The 22,446-nt window shown below is 38.6% G+C and overlaps 2 protein-coding genes across 2 annotated transcripts; both read right to left on the reverse strand.

Moving 5' to 3' along the window:
* Positions 1 to 1,117: 1,117 nt before the first annotated feature.
* Positions 1,118 to 15,905, reverse strand: LOC116178191 (intraflagellar transport protein 140 homolog). The gene is made up of 12 exons (XM_031497615.1): positions 13,347 to 15,905; positions 13,065 to 13,292; positions 11,727 to 12,000; positions 10,418 to 10,687; positions 9,073 to 10,368; positions 3,843 to 4,324; positions 3,512 to 3,798; positions 2,541 to 2,947; positions 2,310 to 2,488; positions 2,067 to 2,261; positions 1,804 to 2,022; positions 1,118 to 1,755 (listed from the first exon to the last, which is right to left on the reverse strand). Exons 1-12 carry the CDS (start codon positions 13,491 to 13,493, stop codon positions 1,234 to 1,236), a joined length of 4,506 nt encoding a protein of 1,501 aa, XP_031353475.1. The 5' UTR covers positions 13,494 to 15,905; the 3' UTR covers positions 1,118 to 1,233.
* Positions 15,906 to 16,246: 341 nt separating this feature from the next.
* On the reverse strand, positions 16,247 to 17,604 carry LOC116178192. Its single transcript, XM_031497616.1, has 3 exons — positions 17,381 to 17,604; positions 16,782 to 16,902; positions 16,247 to 16,729 (listed from the first exon to the last, which is right to left on the reverse strand). The coding sequence occupies exons 1-3, from the start codon at positions 17,420 to 17,422 to the stop codon at positions 16,512 to 16,514; spliced, it is 381 nt and encodes a 126-aa protein (XP_031353476.1). The 5' UTR covers positions 17,423 to 17,604; the 3' UTR covers positions 16,247 to 16,511.
* Positions 17,605 to 22,446: the final 4,842 nt, after the last annotated feature.

Below are 22,446 nucleotides of genomic sequence, written 5' to 3' on the forward strand. Positions count from 1 at the left end.
TGAACATATACTTACAACATTTGAAACGGTAAAAAAGTAAAAAGAAATTAAATTCGGCTCAAAGGACCAAGATCTTTGTACGCTTTTTGCAAGTAACTCTTATCATATAGATGGTAAAAACCCTTCGCATTTTAAGACTACGCGAGCGGGGGTTTATTTTGAAGAAAAGTTGCCGTCAATGTGGTAAGTATTTTAGGTTTATATACCTATACAATATTTTCGGTTTTGGATACTGCGCATTACCTGGTCTTTTTCTTGACATATTTAGACTTTGTCTTAATTTCACCTCTTCCATTACCATTTCCATCATACTGTATTGTACTGTATACCAATAAGATCCAAAATTTTCTACTCTTTTGTTTTGATTTTAATAAGACTATTATACGCCCAGCTTCGGCGATTGTGTGGATACGTGATGGCTTCACGTCCTCCCCCTGCCGCGTCGGGTGGTCGCACTGTACCGAAAAAAATTTGAGAAGTGGACACACCCTTAACGGCAACGGAATCACCAAGTATCAACCCACCGCGAGGGTAAAAACTTCCACTACGACAGAGAGACCATTTGGTTGCCAGTTCGATGGTCCACCCGATTGAGCATCCCGCGCAAAAATTTTTTTAAAAATAAATTTTCCACCCCCTGGTTCACTAGGAGTCATCAATGTTTTTAAAAAAATCCTGGCGACTTGTCCCTTGCAAATGTATAAAAGCGCATTTTTACTCAAAAAATTCACACGCGATCCGAGGAACAGTCTACAATTGGTACGAGTGACGGCGTACCCCTCACATCCAAATGGAATTGAGAAAATAATTTTTTCAAGGTGTCCAGGACGTTAATTTCCTATATTTTTGTACCAAATTGATGGAAAACCAAAGAATTAAATAGCTTAGAGAAAGCTGACCAATCCCATTGCGTTAAAATCTTTTTCTATAAAAAGCAACCAAAATTGACTCGAACCCTAGCCCAAAGTAATGAAACTCAACAAGCTGGCGGTACGCATCATTTATAGAAGGTTCAAATGCAGTAGGTCACGGGAATAGGGACCATTTATGAGGTAATGATGGACTTTTGCTTAGCTACACGATATTTTAATAATGATGCAAAATGTTCACCCGAAAATCACTGAGTTTAGTGTTACCTTTATTTGTATTTTCCTAACCTACAAATCGTTTTGGATAAAAACATAAATACTATCACATAATAAAAGGACGGATTGGTTCCACAATCAACTTAACCTAATTAACTTCCTCTTCAATTTCCCCCTCGCCCTGATCTTGACTTACTGAGCTCCTCAACTTGCTACTCGAAGGTATTAAGATACCAACGGTCGTGCCCAACCCGGCCGCTAAGGCCTCTATTAATTCCTTATTTACATAGTAAGTGATGGGCACATTTCCTGAACTGGATAGCACTTGACGCAATTCCGTTAGAACCTGCTTGGCCTCGAGAAACTCCTGATTTTTTACGTAGTGATGTATCATTAAAGCGTACACGTCGCCGCGCCTAACCGACTCTTCCAAGTCGGGCCCGCCCGCTACCAAAAACTGCCGCGACTGCGTGATGGCGTTATCGATATCGCCTCTCTCGAACAAGCGGCGTATGTCGATGAACCTCTTGATCGCGACCATGCGTTTCTTAACGACTTCGGATGCCTTCTCGTGTTGGACCGATGCATTCGGGATTTTCGTCAGACACCGCGAAGCCTCGGTAAGCGCTCCGTACGCCTTCTCGTAGTTTTGAAATTCATCGATTTCGATCTGAAACGAGAACATTTGCGACGGCACTCCACAGTAAATGTCACAAACCTGTGCGCATGCGACGTAGAAATTAGCCAGTAGATCTTGAGCCTTACCCTTGGAGTAGAACGTGATGATATTACGCAAGACTTCCGGTTTGTTTTGCCAATCGAGAGATTGCAAATAATTAGCCGCCATGATGTAGATTTCTCGCTGCCTCGACACGCCCGCGAAGAAGATTATTTTATCGGTGTCGCCCGACTTGAGTAGCGCCTTCATTGCTCGTACCTAGACACTTTGTAAGAGATCCCATTACACGGATGAGGACTTACCCGATCTCCTGCTTGGGTAAATTTTTTCGTTGCCAACTGATAGTGGCCCTGAATCATGAGACTTTCGGCCAGACTTTCTAATATTTTGTTTTTGGTAGTCTCGTCGACTGCCTCCTTTTCAGGTGTAAGTTTCTCCACCAAATCTTCGGTCAGTTGCACGTTGTGACTTAGGCATATGTTAATGGCGTCTATATACTGAGGAATAATGGTTTAAATGTGATCGAGAGTAGGGGACCATCTTACGTGTTTCCCCACGGCTAACAAATCAACGGCTTTGTCGTACTGTTCGTTGGCGACAAAGAAGTCGGCGCACTTTTTAATTAGGGCCGGGTCGGAGTTCCAGTCTAAACTCACGGCGACCTGTTGCAGCACGTCAAATTGTTCGAATTTAAAAGCAAGGTCCAAGGCCTTGTGAAACATCCCTGTGAACATCCATTGCCGATTTTACCCCCTTCCGATTTACTACCTACTCACCCGCTCTGTGATAGCACATAATGGCCTTCTCGGCGTCTCCGACTTCCTCAAAGTACCTGGCGCATTCCAATTTCTCTTGCCGACCGGCGACCAGTGCAATGCTCCAGAGCTCCTCGCCCATATTATTCTCTTTACACAGTCTCACCGCGTTACTATACGCGTTAGCCTTCTTAAAAAACTCGACAGACTGCTTAATGTTGTTCAGTGTTTCGTAGTGGCGGGCCATGTGGTAAAAGGCGGCTTTATCCGTGTTCGCGCGCGTCAGTTCGGTGGCACGACCTTCTTCCTCCATAAAGCAGAGCGTACGAACTTGATTGTAGATGTCGCCCGCTTTGGCGTACGTTCTCAGTGCGCCGTTTAGATCGCCCTGCGATTCTATGTACTGACCCCACCATTTCAGAAGTTCTCTGAAACACGAATTCTGTACATCACCCAATCGTTTTGGAGTATCGTGGTGTGCGTACGCGATCGCTATTTTAAAATCTTCAACATGAGTTTTATTACTGACAAACTTAAAAGTTCTTCATTGGGAGCACTCGGCCCTGTTTCCTATTACGTTTTTTTTCCAAAGGAAGCAGGTTTATGTACTGTGTTTTAAACAAATTTTTTAGAATTTATATTTTGGTAAATTTACACATGTACCGCTTCATAGCGAACCTGAACGAAAATATGTCTGGCGATAACCAGCAATATCAAGAAACGTATTGCGCGGTTGTCCGATCTCTTCGGACCTAAAAGTTTCGTTCCGTTGTGCGATAAGCCGAGCACGTGAAATGCGAGTTTCCTTTTGGACTCAAGAAGTACGCGAGTCGAGTTGTTTGCGTTTGTTCTAATGAGCGAAGGATTCTCGCTTGAGTTCTCAAGCCAAAACGCACTATTTGAGTGCGTTAAAAATTGAATTCGAAGAGGAAATAAAATATTTAGTAGTAGGAAGTAGGAAAATTAGGTTTCATCACGCAGTAGGTACTTACGGTTCGGTAGTAGTCGACATGTACACTTCGAGCTGATCCGGTTGTTCGACTAACATGCGCGGTATTTCCTGTACATGCGTGTTCGCCCTTTCGTACCTATAGACAGCTTCGCGAAGGTTGCCATTTTGTTCGAGCATTTGTGCGTACATGTGCTCGGTGTTTTTCAGATGTATGCGATCGTTGCTTTCGGCAACCGTCAGCGCCTCGTCCATTCGATTGCGGCTCTGATAGAATTTATTCAGCAGGTCGTAACGTTCGCACTGCATGTACAATTTTTCCGCTTCGTCCTAAACCCAGAGTAAAATACAGGGTGGTTTTTTTACGTCCTTACCAGCATGTTTAGTTGTATTGCAAGAACCGCTATTTTAGCTTCTATCGGTAACGAAGCGTCAGCAACCGCCAATCTCAGCGCTCGGGCCGCTTTAGCGTCGCCCATGTGACCCAAGCACACGGAGGCGACATCCAACCGTCTAGTTTTAACGCACATTCGCGCCAAACTCTGCCAAACTCCAGCCGACTGAATGAGCTTGATCGCCTTGAACGCGGCGTCCATATTTCCCAAGCTGAGATTGTAACTGAAATCCAAGATGGCCTCCTTGGTCGCCTTATTGCACTTCTCCAAACCGTTAAAATCGTTCATGACCACCCTTTCGATGTTGTGTTTGCTAAGAACGACCATAAAAGGGGTCGCCAGTCCGATCAGTTTGGATTCGGCGTCGATGGCCTTGATATCTTGGATGCGAATACCGTGGTCGGTCGAAATGAACATCGTTATTACCACCTGATCTTCGTCTTCTAGTGACCGTTTCACTGCTAAAATGATCCAAAGTTACGTAGAAAAGATGTACACTGAATATAGAGTGTGTTTTTGCTCTTGTTTGTTATCATTCCATCGTACGATAAAGATAGGGTCAAAACAATTTCGCAAAGAACGCGAATCAGCAAGAGTACCTCGTGTGTGTTACTAAGCAAGTGGTTCACCTGAGAAGTCTGATGACAAGAGACCTGAACGCGTGTTAATAGTCTCAAGTTACGCTGTGTTACGTGCGAGCTCAAATGTCGATATGAGTGTTTCGCAAATAAAAAATACCAGTATGAGCTTTTTCATTTGACAAATATATAAGCAATATACACAAAAAGCCCTGGAAGTAGTCAGCTTTGAAGAGATTTTTATATTATATACCGATATTTCGGTTAATGAAAGGGGTCACTATTTCTCACTTCGGCATCGAAGTTGGAACTGATACTAAACACAATTCAATTTGCTTATATTGCACAGATTCCAGACACTCATGGAAAGAATGCATCACATCCGCATTCATTCTTTATTCGATTTTGAGATTGTATTTTGGTAAACATGGGAAAATATACACATGTACCGCTTCATAGCGAACATGAAAGTACGTTTGGAAATAAAAAGCGATAAGGGGTGCATTTTGCGATAAGCATTGAGACCATGTGTGCGGGGATTTTAGACAGCAGATGATTATATTTTGATGTAAGAATTTTGCAAATTGCGATATTTTCGCAGACAATTTCACGAGCGGTTACGTACTATTTTAGATAAATTATCGTTTGAAACGAAATTTATCAAGTACCTACCGATAAAGTGTTACCAGTTATCATTTTGGGTGGAAAAATCCAAACAAGAACGTCGCTGCTATTTTTTAATCGCATCGCTACCCGCAACGTGCAGATTTAATTTTAGGCCAAAATTGGACGTTAGCCTTGTAGCAACGCCGTTTCCTTTACGAGTGATAAAATTTACGCGACAGAACATTTTCGAATTGGACACGCTTCAAATAGAAACGGGATTAAATAAACTGAATTTAAAAACTCGTTGTGATAAACAGTAATTTTTGTTGCAGTTTATCTAAGTTTGAGTGACGCATTTGGACAGCGCCATGTGCAATAAATAACATTTTGTGTACAACCGCACTCGGAAATTTTAAATAATTAATTGATGCATTTACTCTGAAAAAAAGCTTAATTTATTCGGAAAAATTTAATACCAACACATCGGAACATTGGCATTTTATTTCTGGGCGCAAGTAATAAAACCTGGTTTGTTTGCATTCACAATAAGCATGAACATTTTTGTTTGGCGTTCATTCCAACAACTAAGTTACCGGGCAGTGCATGAAGTTAAGAAGATAAAATCAACTGGTTACCAGAAGAAATTATCATCCACATCAATTACTGTTTAACTTTTTTGTGTATAAAAGTAATGGTCGCTTATTTTTAGGAATTTGCATTAAACAATTTGGTTTAATGTAATTTTGATATTCCTAAAGAAACTGACCTATGAGAATTATTTGCAGAAACAAATGGTATTTATTGAAAAGAATCAAATCCAAACAAATGGTGTTGGTTATTTTTTTTTCATTCAAGGGCAATTTTGCTTTTAATTTCTACCATTCCTATGGTTGGATTAAAATTTTGCGTAGAACTGAGAAGGGGTGTATATTTTTTAAACAGAAGAAATTACTAATAATTCATTATGTGGCAAAGACAAAATATTTAGATAAGGATCAAATGATAGCTGAATGTCTTCATTCTTTATCCACCAATAAGTAGACTAACCAGGAATATGTAATAAACAAGCAAATGTTTTTAAGTTTGAAAGGTTCCACCCTGTATATACAACTTACGACGATACATACATTTTTGAGAGTTGGCAACCATGCAATTTCTAGTGGGGAAAAGCTGCCTGCGCCATCTAGAAAGCACGAATGCTCCATAAATGTTTGTTGTTATTTTATGTTATTTAATGCAGGTAGTAATTTTCGCATTTCTTTATATCGTATTTGTGTTTTGTATGCCGAATTTTATTTTTTTTTGTGTGTTTGTATCTTTGTTTTTGAAATTTACTTGGTTTAACCGCAATGCAGAATCACATGTGTGATACCGTTATGTTATTGTTTGTAGGTAATTGTTTACGTTTTTGGTGTAATGCTTGCTTAATTTATGTTCATTGATGTTGATTACTTGGTCTTGTCCCTGAAGTTACATTCATATAAGTTTTGATAATTTTATTTTAATATGTTGAAATTACTGATTCGTTTGATGTATGTACTGACTTGTTGCTTGTTACTAACAATTTTCTCCGTGAATGAAGCAGTCACGGGGGTGGAAAAAAACTGTAGACACAATTGAGTTACAACACCTAATTCCGTAATTGTCTTCAACATCCAACTGTAGGCTCGAATCCCCGAAACCAGGGGCGGGCTGCCCATCTTGCAGGAGCGGGATTACGCTAATCAAAGCTCTGCAGTTTAGAATCTATGTGTGATAAATGAATGGCGATTCAGTAATTTCCACATATCTTGTTTTTGGTTAAATTTGCGTACAAGGCCATGTAATTTTCCATCTTGCTTTTAACAAAAGGACTTTACTGTACCAAAGATGAGTCACATCCTGTACACTTAACCCTTTCTCAGAATTTAGGTACCTGCTACTACCTGACCCATTGTTCCCAAAAACTTGCTTTTAACCTTGAGTGTCACCAACATTGTATATATGCATTTATTATCTTTGTTAAGTACTGCTTAAACTTTTACAAAATATTTTGTTAATTAACTTTTGGATTGTATTAATCAAACTGCGAGGTTTTTCTTACGTCGTACTCTTTTTACCCTTAGCAGTTACTTTTGCGAGAGTACGCCTTTTGGCTTTGCTTGCTTTGTTTATATTAATGTACACCAACTAAATTTCCGGGCTTTTACAATCATAATAACTACGATCATTATTAAACAAACTTTTCACAATTTAAGTGTTTTATTTCACGTTCCTTCCCTACTGTGCTTCAGGTCATAGCGTTGTTTATAAAGAACGTAAGGGGGCCATGCCTTCAAATTTAAGCGGGATCTTGTGTAGTTGTGGAGGGAATAGTCATTCGGGGGGCCATTTTTAAACGTTGCCGGGTGGGTTTTATTTCCGTGTTCTTGTAGTGTGAAGTTAGTGTAGAACCTGGGGGTTAAGTGCACAACAAGTTCAACAATCTTTGTGCAGGTTGCATATACCTCAACTCACACCGCAGAAAAAAAGAATTTCGTTCGGTATGGGAAAACAAAGAAAACTTTCAATGCTGTTGTAATAAATAAAGTAAGTAAAATTTGGTTTTGAATTTGTATTTTGTTCAACATACGAAAATTTACACATATGCCGCTTCATAGCGAACGTGAACGAAAATATGTCTAGAAATGAAATCGATAACGTGTGCATCATTTACGTTTTGGTGTAAATTTTTGCCTAATTTATGTTTATGTTACATTTACCTGGTCTTGGCCCGTAATGACTTCTTTACAAGGTTTAGAAAGTAACACTTTTCGTCTTAAAGAGATGCTCCCAGAGGTGGTAAATAACTGTAACCACATTTAGTTACGTCACCTAATGCCGGAACTGTTCTCGACTCTCGACTGGGAACTCCCGCAACCATGCAGTTTTTGACACAGAATTATATGGCACCAAAGAGAAATCATAACCTGTGCGTTTCACCATTTCTTAAAATTTTGGCTACCTGCTTAGGTATCCTAAATTTGTTTTTAACTTTGGCTGCAACCAAAGATCAAGATTGCTCCATATTTGCATTTGGCACTGTATCAATTACTTTATACTAATACTTTGCCATGCCATGCGACCTTGCTGATACCCTATTGCTAATCGATTCTTTTAGTTGGCCCTTGACATATAATATTGGTTTTGTGTCAACTTTTGCTAAGTCGGTGCAAATATGTCACCTTTAGAAGCCTACAGATGCTATATACGAGGGTCGTTCATACGTAAGTTTAACGACTTCATAACAAATAAAGAAAGAATCCTCTTGCCTAACCTAACAATCAAACGAAAATATTACAAACGATACCTCTATATTCGCACCAATATTGACAGTGATCACCGACGCCCTCCATTAGCACGAGTTGTGACGCAGTTATTAGAGTTTATAGTAAAATCGTGATCGCAATTTCGCCATGCACATGAAATAGGCATTAGAATATTAAGAGAACGCACATTTTATGCCTTTCCTCCCCAAGGTCCGTGTATTCGTGTAGAATGGTAAGCCTGTATCAGTAAATTTATCAAGGGATTCTACTATTAACGGAGCGTGGGGGAGTGTGCAAAAATTAATACAGCACCTGGACCGCTCTCCCTACGCGCAACGCACGATTTGTATTCAGGGGCGGACTGGCCCGAGGGGGCGGGTGGCGATTGCCACCTGGCCTGTAGGTCATAATGGCCCGTTGGAAATGTATAAGTATGTGCTGTTTCATGCAGTATTAATAAATTATTAACACGTTTCTCAAATTGGGGTTGATGTTAGGTTGTTTATTAAAAAATTGTATTAACACAATCTGCGCTGCAAATTTTTATTCTCAAACCTCTCGCATCTACGGTCGAAGCGCATCTTCTTCTGTCTTATTTGTGTTTCCCAGTAAAACAGCTCGCAGGAAATTACAGTGAAAAACATCGGCGCTTTTTTCACGTGCACTTTTTCCAAAAACACGACTATCAAAAATTGCCTCGGGGAAATGGTAAATATGCAACATTTGGAATAGACCTACCTGTTTTATTCTCATTATGTTCTTTTCCATATAGAGACAAATACGGCTTTCTTCCCCCAGAACTCTTCAGCTTTTTCGCGTTGCAAATCAAAAGTCGCGCGTCTTCGTTGTCCCAGTGCAGAGAGAGCGGAATCCGATTCGTACATATCTTATTATACAGCGCCGTCGTCTCGTCCGCATCGTCGTCGATCAGTTCGTCGCATATATCTCGAAAATCTTCGTACGTATTACTCTTGCTACAGTTAAACTTGCGAAAGTCGTACGACAAATTCAGATTGTCCTGCTCGACGTCCCAAACGTACAGCTTTCCATCGGGTACCAAATTAGCGGCCGCCAAAGTCAGCGCAACCTTACTGCCGTTACTGTTCGCTTTAGCCTGGATGATTTCCCCGAAGTCGGTACACATGTCGTACAGACTGCGTATCGGAGTTATGACCTTGGGTTCGGTTTCTGACAGGTCGTAAATCTTCAAGTAGCCTTCCATTGTAAAGACAGTGAGGTAGTTTGAGGTGACATCAATACCTATAGGTTCACCTTCCGCAGGCGTAGACGGTATTGAAAATATATTCGATCCGGTGTGCGCCTTGATTAAAACACCGGCTGGTGTTAGAATCACGATCGACTTTCCGAACAGAATTATACCTTCATTATCGCAGCTAAAGTTATTAATCAAGCTAATACCAAGAGCTTTCTTTTCATTCTTCTTCTGTGCATTGTAACTAACTTCGTAAGTGATTTTCTCGTGATCTTTGTCCACAATATCGTAGACAGAAATAAAACGGCCATTGGTAACGGCAATGTAACTTCTATTTATGCTCATATCAGTAACCTGCATGTCAGTATTAACAACCGAGCTCGTCTCCAAAGTTTCCAACAAAATTTGACTCGCAGTTCGCTGCGTCGCCCAAATACTCTCAGAAAAGCACGTGCACAAATTCTGCTCCTTCATTATGTACACTTTCGTAACGCAATTCACGCTGAGAAGCGGCAAACGAAAGTTAACCGATCCCCAAACCAACTGTTTAATGGTGCCGCTGATGTTGCACAAGTTATGAAGCTCCCAGACGCAGTCGTTAGGATCGACACTTTCGGCTCTGGCCTGCTTCTTCCTCCAGAAATAGATGCGACCGATGTTAGTCCCGGCGCATAGCGTCTGATTGACCTTGCAGAAGCTGATGCAGCTGAAATGCTCGTTAAGCTGAGGCTTACTGTCGACTTTCTCAAAGTGCCTCAGTTCGGTGGGTAAGATATAATTGTCGTTTGATTCGATATCCCATACGCGCACGGTTAGATCTCCTATAATGAGATCTACGTAGCCCCAAGTTTGAGAATTGTGCTTACAAACCTGTCAAGACCGCTAAGCAAGTGTTAGTGGCCCAGACCAGCCCTTGGTTGCTTACACCACGAAGCGCTTGGCCACGTCCACTCAGTTTCACTTTCATTAATTCCGATAGTTGCCCCTGAGAGTCGATTGCGAAGTGACCTATTGTTAAGCCTTCCATCATTATAATCAAGGTGTTATTGATGGGGTGATGTAAGATGTAATTCAGTGGTACTGCATCGGTGTTTAACACCTCCCTACATACTCCTCCATCGTTTATGTAGTAGACTGATCCTGAAACAACAACTAACATGAAACCCAGAAAAACTGAATCACTCGACACAAACTAGATCACCGCAGTTGACTAGAACAAATGAGCACAAGGTCGGAGTAATCCTGTGGCAATGGCAAATGGTCACTAAACCACTCACAAAATACCTGTCCAGCTAGCTCAAAACAAATCAACCTTTAAATTTAGAATTCTCTACTTTTTCCTTGTACACCTTCGGCATTCACTGTAAAGAAAAATCCTAACGCTCACATTATAAAAATTTAAAAGACACTGTGGCCTCAATCAACTCTCGGCTCCTGACAATTAACCAGACAAATTTTAATTAATTCTTGGGCACAAACACAAAAATCTGCCCTGAAAACTACATCTGGGTCGCACTTTGGATTCGATTAACCACACAGTTAATAAGACAAAAATTTATTCCACAAAACATAAAAACAAAACAACAATGCTACAAGAAAGAAAGGTATTTGGAACCTGTTTTTAGACATACTACGCACGCAGGAGTTCAACAGACAATTAAATAAAGGAATCTTAATTACCTACAGTATTTCAATACGAAGTCCAACAAATTCGGTCGTAAGTTTTGCGATATTCCTTTGATAACCTTCAAAATGAAACAAAAAATGAGGCTATGAATGACCTTGAAATTAAAATTTAACACAAAAAAAATTGAGGCCATTGAGCTTGGATAACATACATTTCAATTCTGCATGTAGGTATGTAAAATATTGACTTACATGAGTCAAGTTTGGATGTTTAGGTTAGGGTGGTTCGTAAGCACTCATGTCTGAGTGTGCCTTGTTGTATTTAACTAATAATGCTATCTAACCACGAGAGAGCCACCCGGACGTCTCCTTTTCGAGACATAAATATATGATTAATATGTGGAGTACCTACCTCCTTTTCTTTTCTTGTTTACCCTGCCCGTCACCATTTGGACTTGATTACCATCTTCCCATATAGTAATCCTTTTTTTTTTATTATTATTTATTTATTTATTAAGTATAATTATTATTTATTTATTAACTCGAAACTTACCTTGCTGTGTTCCAACGAAAAAGCAATTATTATCCGCAGAATCTTGCACTTTAAACTTGCGAGCGGTGGTCTTCGGCCTCCAACTGCTAAAAATGTCAAGCGCCTGCTCGTCGCCGTTCACCGCCGCCTTAGCAAGACCTTCAATGTCGTAGTCGCCATGATTGCGGACGGTGAGACGAAAGGTTAGGTGCGTTATCGATTCCTTGAGCTCGTGATGAAAGACAGTCATCATTTGATTTTTACTGTCGACCTTCCAACCAACCAAGGAACCTGTCTACTCGCAGCCGTTGTAGTGATAAGACATACAGGGTGTTCAACGACGCACTGAGTCAATTATTATACATTTTCTTAGTTCAAAGATATACTGAAAAATGTTTTATTTAGTTTCTTTTATAATGAGGAATAATCTACGCCTTTTTCAGAATAAGTATCCAGGGTGAGGTAAAAAAGTTACCGGATCTAAGCTCATTTTTTTGGGATCTAAATCTAAAAGAATAGCGTTCTTGTTTGAAAAACATAACAGACAAAAAAGAAAAGGTTAAAAAATCCTTTTGAAATTTTTTTGACATGTATTAAATCATTTTTGAATTGTTTTGAATATTTTTTTAGTATCATTCATGGTGTGTTACGTAAATTTTGAAAAAAAAAAGAATTTAATACGCTATCTTATTTAATTAAAATATTTAAAAAATGAGGTTAAATCAGGCAACTTTTTTACCTGACCCCGTAGAAAAAAAATAAATAAATAAATAGAAAAAAGCAGATTATTCAACAATCATTATAATGACATTTTTGTATGAAATATTTTTCTGTATCTCTTTTTAGCAAGAAAATGTAGGATTTTTTCCCTGTAAGTATATCTCTTAAGTGATTTTACCGTTTGCAGACTGACCGAAAATGGGCACATATGACGCCTATATTACTTTTCTGATAGCACTAACAATTAACCGGGAATTTTTGGTGCAACTCTCGTATATATACTGACTTTAGGTACGGCTAGGCGTTATTTAAAAAATTCATGAAAATCACAGGGTCGGTTGTCTGTTTGTCTTATTTGTTTTGTGAAGCAGTGTATTTCTAAAAATTTTAAAAAACTCAGATAATTCAACAATTCATTCGTTTTTGTAAAAAAAGGTATAACATTTAGAGAATTCCATTTAAAATAAACAGTCCACTTCTGGTAGGTATATCAATAAGAATAAGTCATATGTAACATTGAAACAGGCACATTATTCCACATGGGCACCTTTCCAGAAATCTATAAACATTTGTTTCACATAATATAATAATTATCTCAGCTTGTCAGTGAACACCCTGTATATTGTGTGAATTACAAACCGAATCGCAGGACACAAGTCGACCACCTTTCTGACTGAACTCTAACAAAATGACCGGAGCCTTGTGAGGGCCGGCCACATTGACAAACTCCTTATCGACACCGTTCCAAGCTCGGATTTCGCCATTTTCCCAGCCGATTACCAGCATGTTCCGTTCCGGATGCCATACCAAGGAGGTCACCTGCGATACGGCGTGAACTGGAAAGGTCACCTCTTTCAACGGCTCTCCCTATTCAAAAAGTTCTCTGTTAAGTTTCGCACGAGCGTAGAGTACAGGGCTTACGAGTTCGTCGAAGATTCCCACGAAACCTCCACGATCTTGAGAATAACTTGCGATGGCAAGTAGGGGCGCATTTGGATGCCACACCTGATTTGTGGATATAACGTTGGCCTCTTTAAATAAGACCGGTGTTTCAAAGTATAAAGTCATATTTTGAAAAACGGTTTAGTTTGTAAACTAGCGGTTGCTCAGGGCAACCATTTGATTAAAATTGACATAACATAACCTAACCTTATTAGCAGTGGCGTCGTATTGATAAAGCGGCGAGGGGGTGATAACTGACAACTTATAAAGTGAAGAAATAAATAAATGGAGGTAACCAAGTAGGTACTGACATTGGCACTATGTTTTATGGGCCGTTAGAGTAAATCCAAACAATAGAGTATGCAATACTACTCAGCAATCCTAAATGTATCGATCGTATTTTCCGAAAGGAATAAAACATCTGTTTAGGTACCTACTTTTGCGAGTACAAATTTATTGAAATGAACCTGCAGCTAAGTAGAATTCAATTTGCTGGGTTTAAAAGAAAAGGCAATTCCATGTTAATGTGTATAAATTAAATAGGAAATCAACACAAACTTTAATTATACGGAATATAGGTATCATTCTATCATAACGCCATTACAACGATAAAAACATTGGTAAAGTGTGTTTTAAAGTTGATTCGCGATTCAGATTAACACCAGAGGCGCTGATGTAATTTACAAATGGCGTGTGTAGTTTGTAAACATTGAGTTACATTCTAGCATTTCTAGCAGATTTTTAAGTGAAATTGTTCTAATTTGAAAGTGAATCGAATGTATACCTTTGAAACTTTATCCTATCCTACCTGAAAGGACTTTTTCTCGAGGCTGTCGTAAATGAGCTTTGAACATGCAATTAACTTAATTTTCTAATTACAAATCCAATGAAAGATTGGATGTTGTTGGCTTTGGCTCATCGTGCGGAAATAATTGTTTGGTGGATACATTCATTATTAACCAGTCAGGCTGATGATAGCATAACTATTTTGTCGAAATCGATTGGCAATAAGAAATATTAAATACAACGTTACCACCTAATGCGTTACTTTCTTAATTTACTGCATAATAACGTTCCAAGTATGGAGAACTACATCGCACATATAAAAGAACCTTCTTGGTAAGAATAAGTTTACTTATTCAATGGCGTGTATTACACAACGTTCTTGTAGGACTTATTCGTGCTACCTAGGGTATAGGTACCCCAGTCCGAGCCGACTGCTACCGAGATTCAAAAGTGCCTCGAAACGTCCGTTGTTTCAACTCAAAAACTAGATGGCGCTGCATGTATTTGTGCCCCAGAGTTGCCAACTGTAAGTATACGGCAAGTCAAAGTTTTCAATGGTGAACCCCTAAGCACAGCTTACTTACTATCCAGCTCCGCAACTCTCGAGCGGCGCCTTTGATCTGGCGGTCTACAACCAAGCGAGATGGAATGGTGCCCTATTTCTCGCGCTTGGGGTAAAAGTCGTGGCCGGATTAAACGAATTTTCATCGCGCGGTCGCTTCACAGTACCGTAGTAGGTGATTTTTGAGCTGTATTGTAATGTGAACGTTTAGAATTTGCTGTACAATATTACGTAATATTGCAATGAACTAGGGTTAGGTGTTTAATACATTTTATTGACTAATTGAATTGAATTCGGGACAATGGCCAACGTGGCAACACTGGGCTTAATTGCACGCCAAACAGGCAATGCAGTCTTTTACCCCAAGAGGCGTAGATCGGCGCAAACCGCTCCCGCCAAGAGAGTTGTGCAGCTGGATAGTAAGTAAGTGGTGCCCTAAGATCATTATATACTTAACGACATTAATTATACAGTTGTGTGTGTAATCAATGCCTATAAGTTAATGGGGTAGGATGCTGTAATACCACACATAGGTTTAATTTGCGCAATTATCTCATATTTCTCAGAAAAACCTGCTTTTTTTTTAATTAAGTGCACTGAAGATCATTATCAGACCCTGCAATTAACAACATCAGTGACTTTTTTTTATTGTTATGTATTGTTGGATAACATTAAATTTGTTCCGGTAAGAATAAAAATAGGTACTATCGGGACAAAAAGGGTTCAACCGTTCAATATTTAAAATGCTTGTAATTGCTTTTAAATTTTGTGACCTGTTTTACGAACCCAGTAAATTTATGGTCTTGTGTAATTTCGGCAAGCCGATTGTGTGATTTAAAAATTGATTGTGAAAATCAATGTTTGTATGTACTTAAACCTAGGTAGCCTTTTTAGTGACGAACAGTGGTGTGAAAATCACATTTATCTATGAAATTCTGCGTGATATTTTAGCATTTTCGTGTGGCTCATAGTACATGGACGACACAAAAAATATTATGATCGAATAAGTTTGAAAATAACCAAGAAAAATAAATTGTGGACCTACTGAGAATCTTTCAATATTCCATTGTATCGGTTTATGAGATTGCGTTAGCGTTACCTTTAATTATCCATCCATGACCGATTATAAGCAAATGTCGAATGGACAGATTTCTGGCTTAGTTTCGCGTTTCTTTTGGAAATTTTTTAATCTACTTGGTTGTATTTTCGGTGTCCGCCACCATCATAATACCAGGATTAATTTGCGACGACGGCCAAGCAACACTTATCGAATAGATAACGTAACAAATAAATGAATTACTTACACACAAATTCGATATTCATCAGAATGTTCTTTTGAGTTAGTAATATATTGGCTTATCAAGTTCATAAATCAGTACAGATTCCCAACTGCTATAAACTTTGAACCATGATCAATTATGCATTCGCAAATTTTGCGCCAAGAAAGAGGCTAATCGTATTTTCATGAAAATGCTGGTGCAAACTCACCCAGGAGTTCAGTTCAAGTTCAACAATTACTTCCAAAGATAACTAATCTAAACGTGCATTTAATATACAAAACAATTAAATTAAGTTGACCTAGAAGGTCATTAAAATTATAAAATGGTAACATGCTAAAGCTTATATCTTGAGGTAGGACTTACGATTTAGATTTTGGTAAGTAGGTACATACAGATAGGTAAAAACTTAATTTAAAATTTGGCCACGCCAACTGGAATGTACATTATAGCAATCCGCTTCACATATAATAAAATGTATATACACAAGTGCTCTGAAAACATAGCGCGTTTAGGCACTTATTCGCCTCGCCATGTTAAAAGAGCGTCGATCAAAAACATAGCGCCGCCAATTATTGCCAGTGAAGCCTTCGCCAGACCGTAGTTCCTCGTTTCGCCTTTCCTCATATTATCGAAATATTGAATATTTAAAGCGCCGGCGGCAACAAACAGCGCACATCCGACCAGACAGAAGAAAATTTCTATTCTTCTATTGATGGGGGATGACATTAGGTGACCTAGAGGGGTTTCAAATTCACACTTTTCAACTTGAAGACTTCCAAAACTTACCCGCGAATACTCCACATAGAATGATGACATATCCGCAAAAGGCCCCCGAGGATACGAAATCGGTCTCTATTTTGCCCGTATAGCTGTGGTAGTGTAGACCTACACAGGTAACCGCAATGGCCTGAAACGTATTTCAAATGAGAACTGGTTTTTCGTCCAACCTGTACATTATTTTTTAATGGGATTATACTGTAATGGTATTGACAACCTTGTGCCAATTACATTTAGTAACAATTTTGGTGCACAAGGAATTTCAAGGTAAAGTGGAAGATTTCCCAACAGTTTAGGTCAGCACCGGATGTCCTATCTATAATAAGCCTGATGAGTAACAAATATGCTACTACCATTATCTGATTAACCGAAAAATTGTGCACGGTGATGAAAACAAAAAGTATGGGAAAAATTCTAATTTGTTTCCCAAATATTATTAATACAATTGTGTTTGTCGACAAACAGCTCTCTGGGGTCAATAATTTGTATATTTACTGTAGGGACTGTGAGGGTGTAACGCGCGCGAACTTTTGGCGCCTGAAAAGTATGGCGGTAGCCATAGCAACCGTCTCTAACGCAAATGATAAAATTTAAAAAAGCGCACTTACCAATTCCAAAAATTTAATAATCGATAGCCTGCTAATTGCCATTTTGATTTGATTAGGACACAAGAATAACGAGTTGATGACTGAACCGCGACTAAACGTGGTTTGATTAAAATAGTGGCGATGATGAAAGCAACAAGATCGAGATTCGTCGTCTGTTGCCTTCGGTTTATTATGACACACGGGGCAGGAATGATCTCATCGCTATAAGAAATCGGTTACGGACTGACGAGGAATGTATGTAAAGTAAATAGTAAATTAAAACATGTTTGGTTGTAAACATCGAACAGTGATGTAATGTGAGGTACAAAAACAATGAACCTCAACCTTTACCCGTTTAGTCACTAATGCATACCTACGTCACATGGACAACGTAATTCAAAAGTACAACATGAGTAATCGATAGTGTCATAGAATGACGCGATCTAATTAAACTAAAAGCCGTCGTTGAATAGAAAGGTCAAAGTGGAAGTGGATGACCAAAGATGCCCTTATGAGCCTCGGGCGAAGGATTTTCCTTTTCGACGCCCTGATATACCTAGATTTCGTTTACGCCCCACTCTCCCATGCCCATTCCAAAAGTAGGTATCTACTACCGCAAACTGCAAAGTATATTTTTAGCGCATTTTTTAAGAATTAAAAAAAATGTGCTATTGTTTGAGTTTTGTCCGTCCGTCCGTCCGTCCGGACCCACATCTACCGTTTTCAACTACTTCTAGGGGAATCGTCCTAGAGTCCTGGAATTTTTTGCAGTAGGTAGCCTATATACCTTGGAGGTGTGCCAGGCGGCCATCAAATTTCGCTGTCTAAAAGGGGGGCCCCCCCAAGAATGATTTCCTGAGATGCTGTTTTTAAAAGTAAAACGTGCATAGTTTTCCATATGACAACCAATTAGTCTCAGATTTCGCATACGCTTGCCTTTAGTGGTACTAAGTTAAATTTTAGGAAATGGGGGGGGGGGGGGGGTAAACACATGTTCTACCCTTCTAATTAAAAGTCTCAACGAAAGGAACAATTTTTTACAAACTATTGCCCTTCTTTCTGTCCTCTTATCAAAGTACGGGGCGGAGGGGGGGGGGAACTAGTTTTATCCTTCATGGTACTCTAATGAAAGGTCTCAACGAAAGGAATTAATTTCTACCAACCATAGCCCTCCTCCTCGGCCTCTTATCGTGATCGAGTATATTCCCTTATACCTCAAGAACGGATTGTCGGAAGAGGGTACTCACAAAGGGCGATTGAGACGTCTGCAAAAAATATATCCATTCTGATGTCAAAACAAAAGCTATTTCGGTTAAAAAAAATGCGCTTTATCTGCACAATTTATACTTGTTATTCCAGTTTCAAAACAGGTGCTCAACTGCTCAATGTGAAAGTGGTGGTATTGGAGGATGAATTATTATTCCCACTCTTATTTTTTACTCGTAGTTCCCAATTCAATGTTAAACTCTCACCAAAAAATGTACCGGGTGGTTCAAATGGGGTAGTAGTACATGAAAAGTATTTAGTTATTATTATTATTAGTATTTCAGTGTAAGTTATAAATGGGGGGCAAAATTGTCCCTTTTTATGATTAAAAAAACGCGGTAAATGTTCCTCAAAGGTAGCCATCTTGAATTTTGTTTTGACATCAATTCTAAATTAGGCGTATCAAAGACAGTAAGTTTTATATAAAACTTTTTTTATATCTCTTGTACTTTCGATGATATAAGACATTAAAGGTAATGACCAATTTTAGTTTTTTTGAATTTACGTCGAACCTATTCGACATTTTGAATTTCCACAAGGAAATTTTAAATAAGCATCTAAAACTGCAAAACATTGTCCATTTAACCAATTCTCTATCTTTAATAATAAGAAAGTTACCCATGCAATCCCACCCGATCTGGGACACACTGTATATCGTTTTCAAAATAGCTGTTCTAGTGCAATAAAACATGAATGTCTATAGGACTTACAGTATGTATGTACATAAACTGTCAATATGGTTGACATTTAACCCCACAGTGTACATCCAGTATAGACATTCTGCGTACGTACTATGCTAGTACAAAAGATACACCCATGTACAATGGACGTTTAATGTACGTCTGTGTGTTGTATGAGGGCCATTACCTACACCAGTGCGTAATGAAACAAATTAAAATAGATCATGTACATTTGGAAGTGATAATTATCTACAAATGTCAAAACCATCAAATGACGTCGTGTTGAATTTTGAAATTCACGGAGGTCGTATGGTACCTAATTTGGTTGTAACTTTGCGTATTACAAGGGTTCGTAGAATTGCCGCACCAATATTCACACGCGTACTGATAATAGTAATATGTTAATGCGACAATTGAACACTAACAACAATTACAAAATATTGCAGTATAACTTTGTTGTTATTTAGTAATCTTTGTATTTATTTATAGTTTATTTGGGTTTTGTATGCAACTTTTTTTTATAATTTTCTACCTTTGTTTTTGAAATTGACTAATTTAACCTCAATTGTTATCAAATCTTTTTCATTTTTAGTGTAAATAATTATCACTCAATTTATGTTTATTTTGAGTGCATGGTCTAGACCAGAAGTAATATTCATATTCATTTTTATCATTCTTTTAAATACCTATGTGAAAGTTATCGAATTGTTAACGTGTGTACTGACTTATTGTTAATAAAAACTAACATTTTCTCCGTGAATGAAGCGAGCAAATGAGTTACTACACCTAATACCGTGATTGACCTAGATTCTCCACGGTAGGCTCGAATACCCCCGACAAGGGGCGAGTTATCTATCTCGGGGGCGAGATTCTGTTAACAAAAACTATTCGGTTTAGAATCTATGTGCGATATATGGATTCCCTGATTTCCACATATTTTGTTGTTAGTTTGATTTGACCAGCAAGGCCATGTAATTTCCCGTCTTGCTTTTAACGAAAGAGTTTTATTGCACCAAAGATGAGTCACCTGTTTGTACAGCTATCTTGTTTTGTTACTTGCTTGTACCCCAACCAGTGCTTTGTTTTGCAACTTGCTTTTAACCTGTTTTTATATCATATATGTTTTGCGTATTTGATTTATATTTATTATACTTTATTATCAATCACTTGCAACAAATTGTCTTGCCCATCAACAACATTTTTACTATTGCTGACATTCAAAATACGAATTATACTATTACGCCATTACATTTACATTGTTTTATGTTGTGTTCTTTCCATACTGTAAGAAAGAAAGAAATATTACAATGGAAACGGAAAGGTATGGATGAGAAGAAGTAGGTACAGAAAGGGTGGGAATGTACAGAAAAAAATAGGACCGAAACATACAATTGCAACAACAGAGAGAAAATATGGAATTCACGGGGGAGCAAAAAAGAGCTGATATCGGAGTGAGTATGAAATACCTAGGAAAAACAGAAGAATATAAAAATAATAGGCGAAGTTCAGATGTGGAAATGAAAGATCTGAAGATGAAAAATGGAGATAATGGGGGCGAGAAATATAATTATAGGAAAATGCAGATCATCTGAAATGGGTTTCTAGAGAGATAGGAAGAACGAAGAACGATTAGAACAAAACAGAAGAACAAGTAACTGGTTGAAGAAGATTATAGAAAAAAAACGGAAACCCAATCAAGGAGGGGGAGATGAAGTCGAAGAGAAAGAGCCAGGAGAGACTCAACGAGGGAAAAAAGGAAAGAAAGAAACGCTTCCCCACAACCTCCTTGTCCAAGGATGCTATGCATCTACAGATTGCGCTAGAACCATCTTCTTTTGAGAGTACCTACATCGATTGATCAATTAAATGGTGAACCTTCAATTATTGCACCAGAATGAAGAATAAGAACTTAGATAGGTAGGTACGCTTGGTTGGTCTCGCCTGTCAATAACCATTGTTTAGTGTACCTGATGCCATATTAGAAATTAGGACAATATAATAAATTAAACACAACGTAAGTACGTGAAGTGAATAAAATTGGTGAAGCATTCTTTGGCATTCTAAATTATTACATTCTTCGGTGCATTATGCCAATTTTTCTGTCATGGACGAACAAATTAATACTCCAATTACCTATTAAAGAAGTTAAACCTTGACTTCAATTGCATCGTGCATTATTACAGCTTCAGATTGCCGTAAGTAAGTCTGTATAAAACCCAAATATAGATTAGATATGTGGGCCGAAATATTGTTAAACAAGATTTTGATGAGGAAGTATTTATAATCTGTTGCACTCTACGTATAGGTCAAAGTTGTAAGGTCCAAGGGTAGCGTAACAGCTCTTCCCCATTTTTTGCTATTGCTGGTAATTAGACTAGCCTCTTATCGTATCATTTCATAAAAAAAGTGTTTTAAAAAATGTCGTAGCGAGACTCTAAACAAATCGGGTCATAATAATGGTTAGCTTGCAATTATTAAAATACTACAAACATTTATTTAAATGCGCCAATTTATCTTATATCGTGCAAAAATGAAAAGTTTTGGACACGGAGTAACTCGCACTCGCTTTGCCTGGGTGCCGATAAAAGTGCCGCTCCTAGGTTCAGGTTTTTATTTACAATGTCAGACACCAAGACATCGTAAGCATGGGTGTAAACGCGAATTTAATTTGAAGGAAAGTTTCTTCCAAGTTAGGTTTGAACATTGAATTGGTTCATGTAAAAAAGGAAGGGTAGCATTGTCCGTGGCAGTTTTCCACTTCACTTTCACTTCATTCGAATAGAAATCTCGAGTTGGACGGCCAGACGAGACTGCATAGTATGCACAGAATAACCGGCCTTATTCTGTGATAGTATGGGCCGCGATTAAAAAAAGACGGGAGTCGTCAATTTTGCGTTGGTTCCGTTTTGATTTTTAGCCCGGCAACGTTTACAGATTAGAGTAGTGGATTGCGGTTGGCGGAGAAAGCGTAGCGGAAACTATCGAAAATCGGTTTCATTTCAGACTCCCGGCAATGATAGGAAAGGGAAAAGTAATTAGAGAAAGAACGGCCCCCTAGCGCACAGGTCGGTTGCCAAAATTTAGATCGCGAAAAGCGCAGAAGGCAAAAGTTAGGCGAACATTTTTGGATGTTTAACGTTT

Source organism: Photinus pyralis, unplaced genomic scaffold, assembly GCF_008802855.1.
Source record: "Photinus pyralis isolate 1611_PpyrPB1 unplaced genomic scaffold, Ppyr1.3 Ppyr1.4_LG8, whole genome shotgun sequence".
Taxonomy (NCBI): domain Eukaryota; kingdom Metazoa; phylum Arthropoda; class Insecta; order Coleoptera; family Lampyridae; genus Photinus; species Photinus pyralis.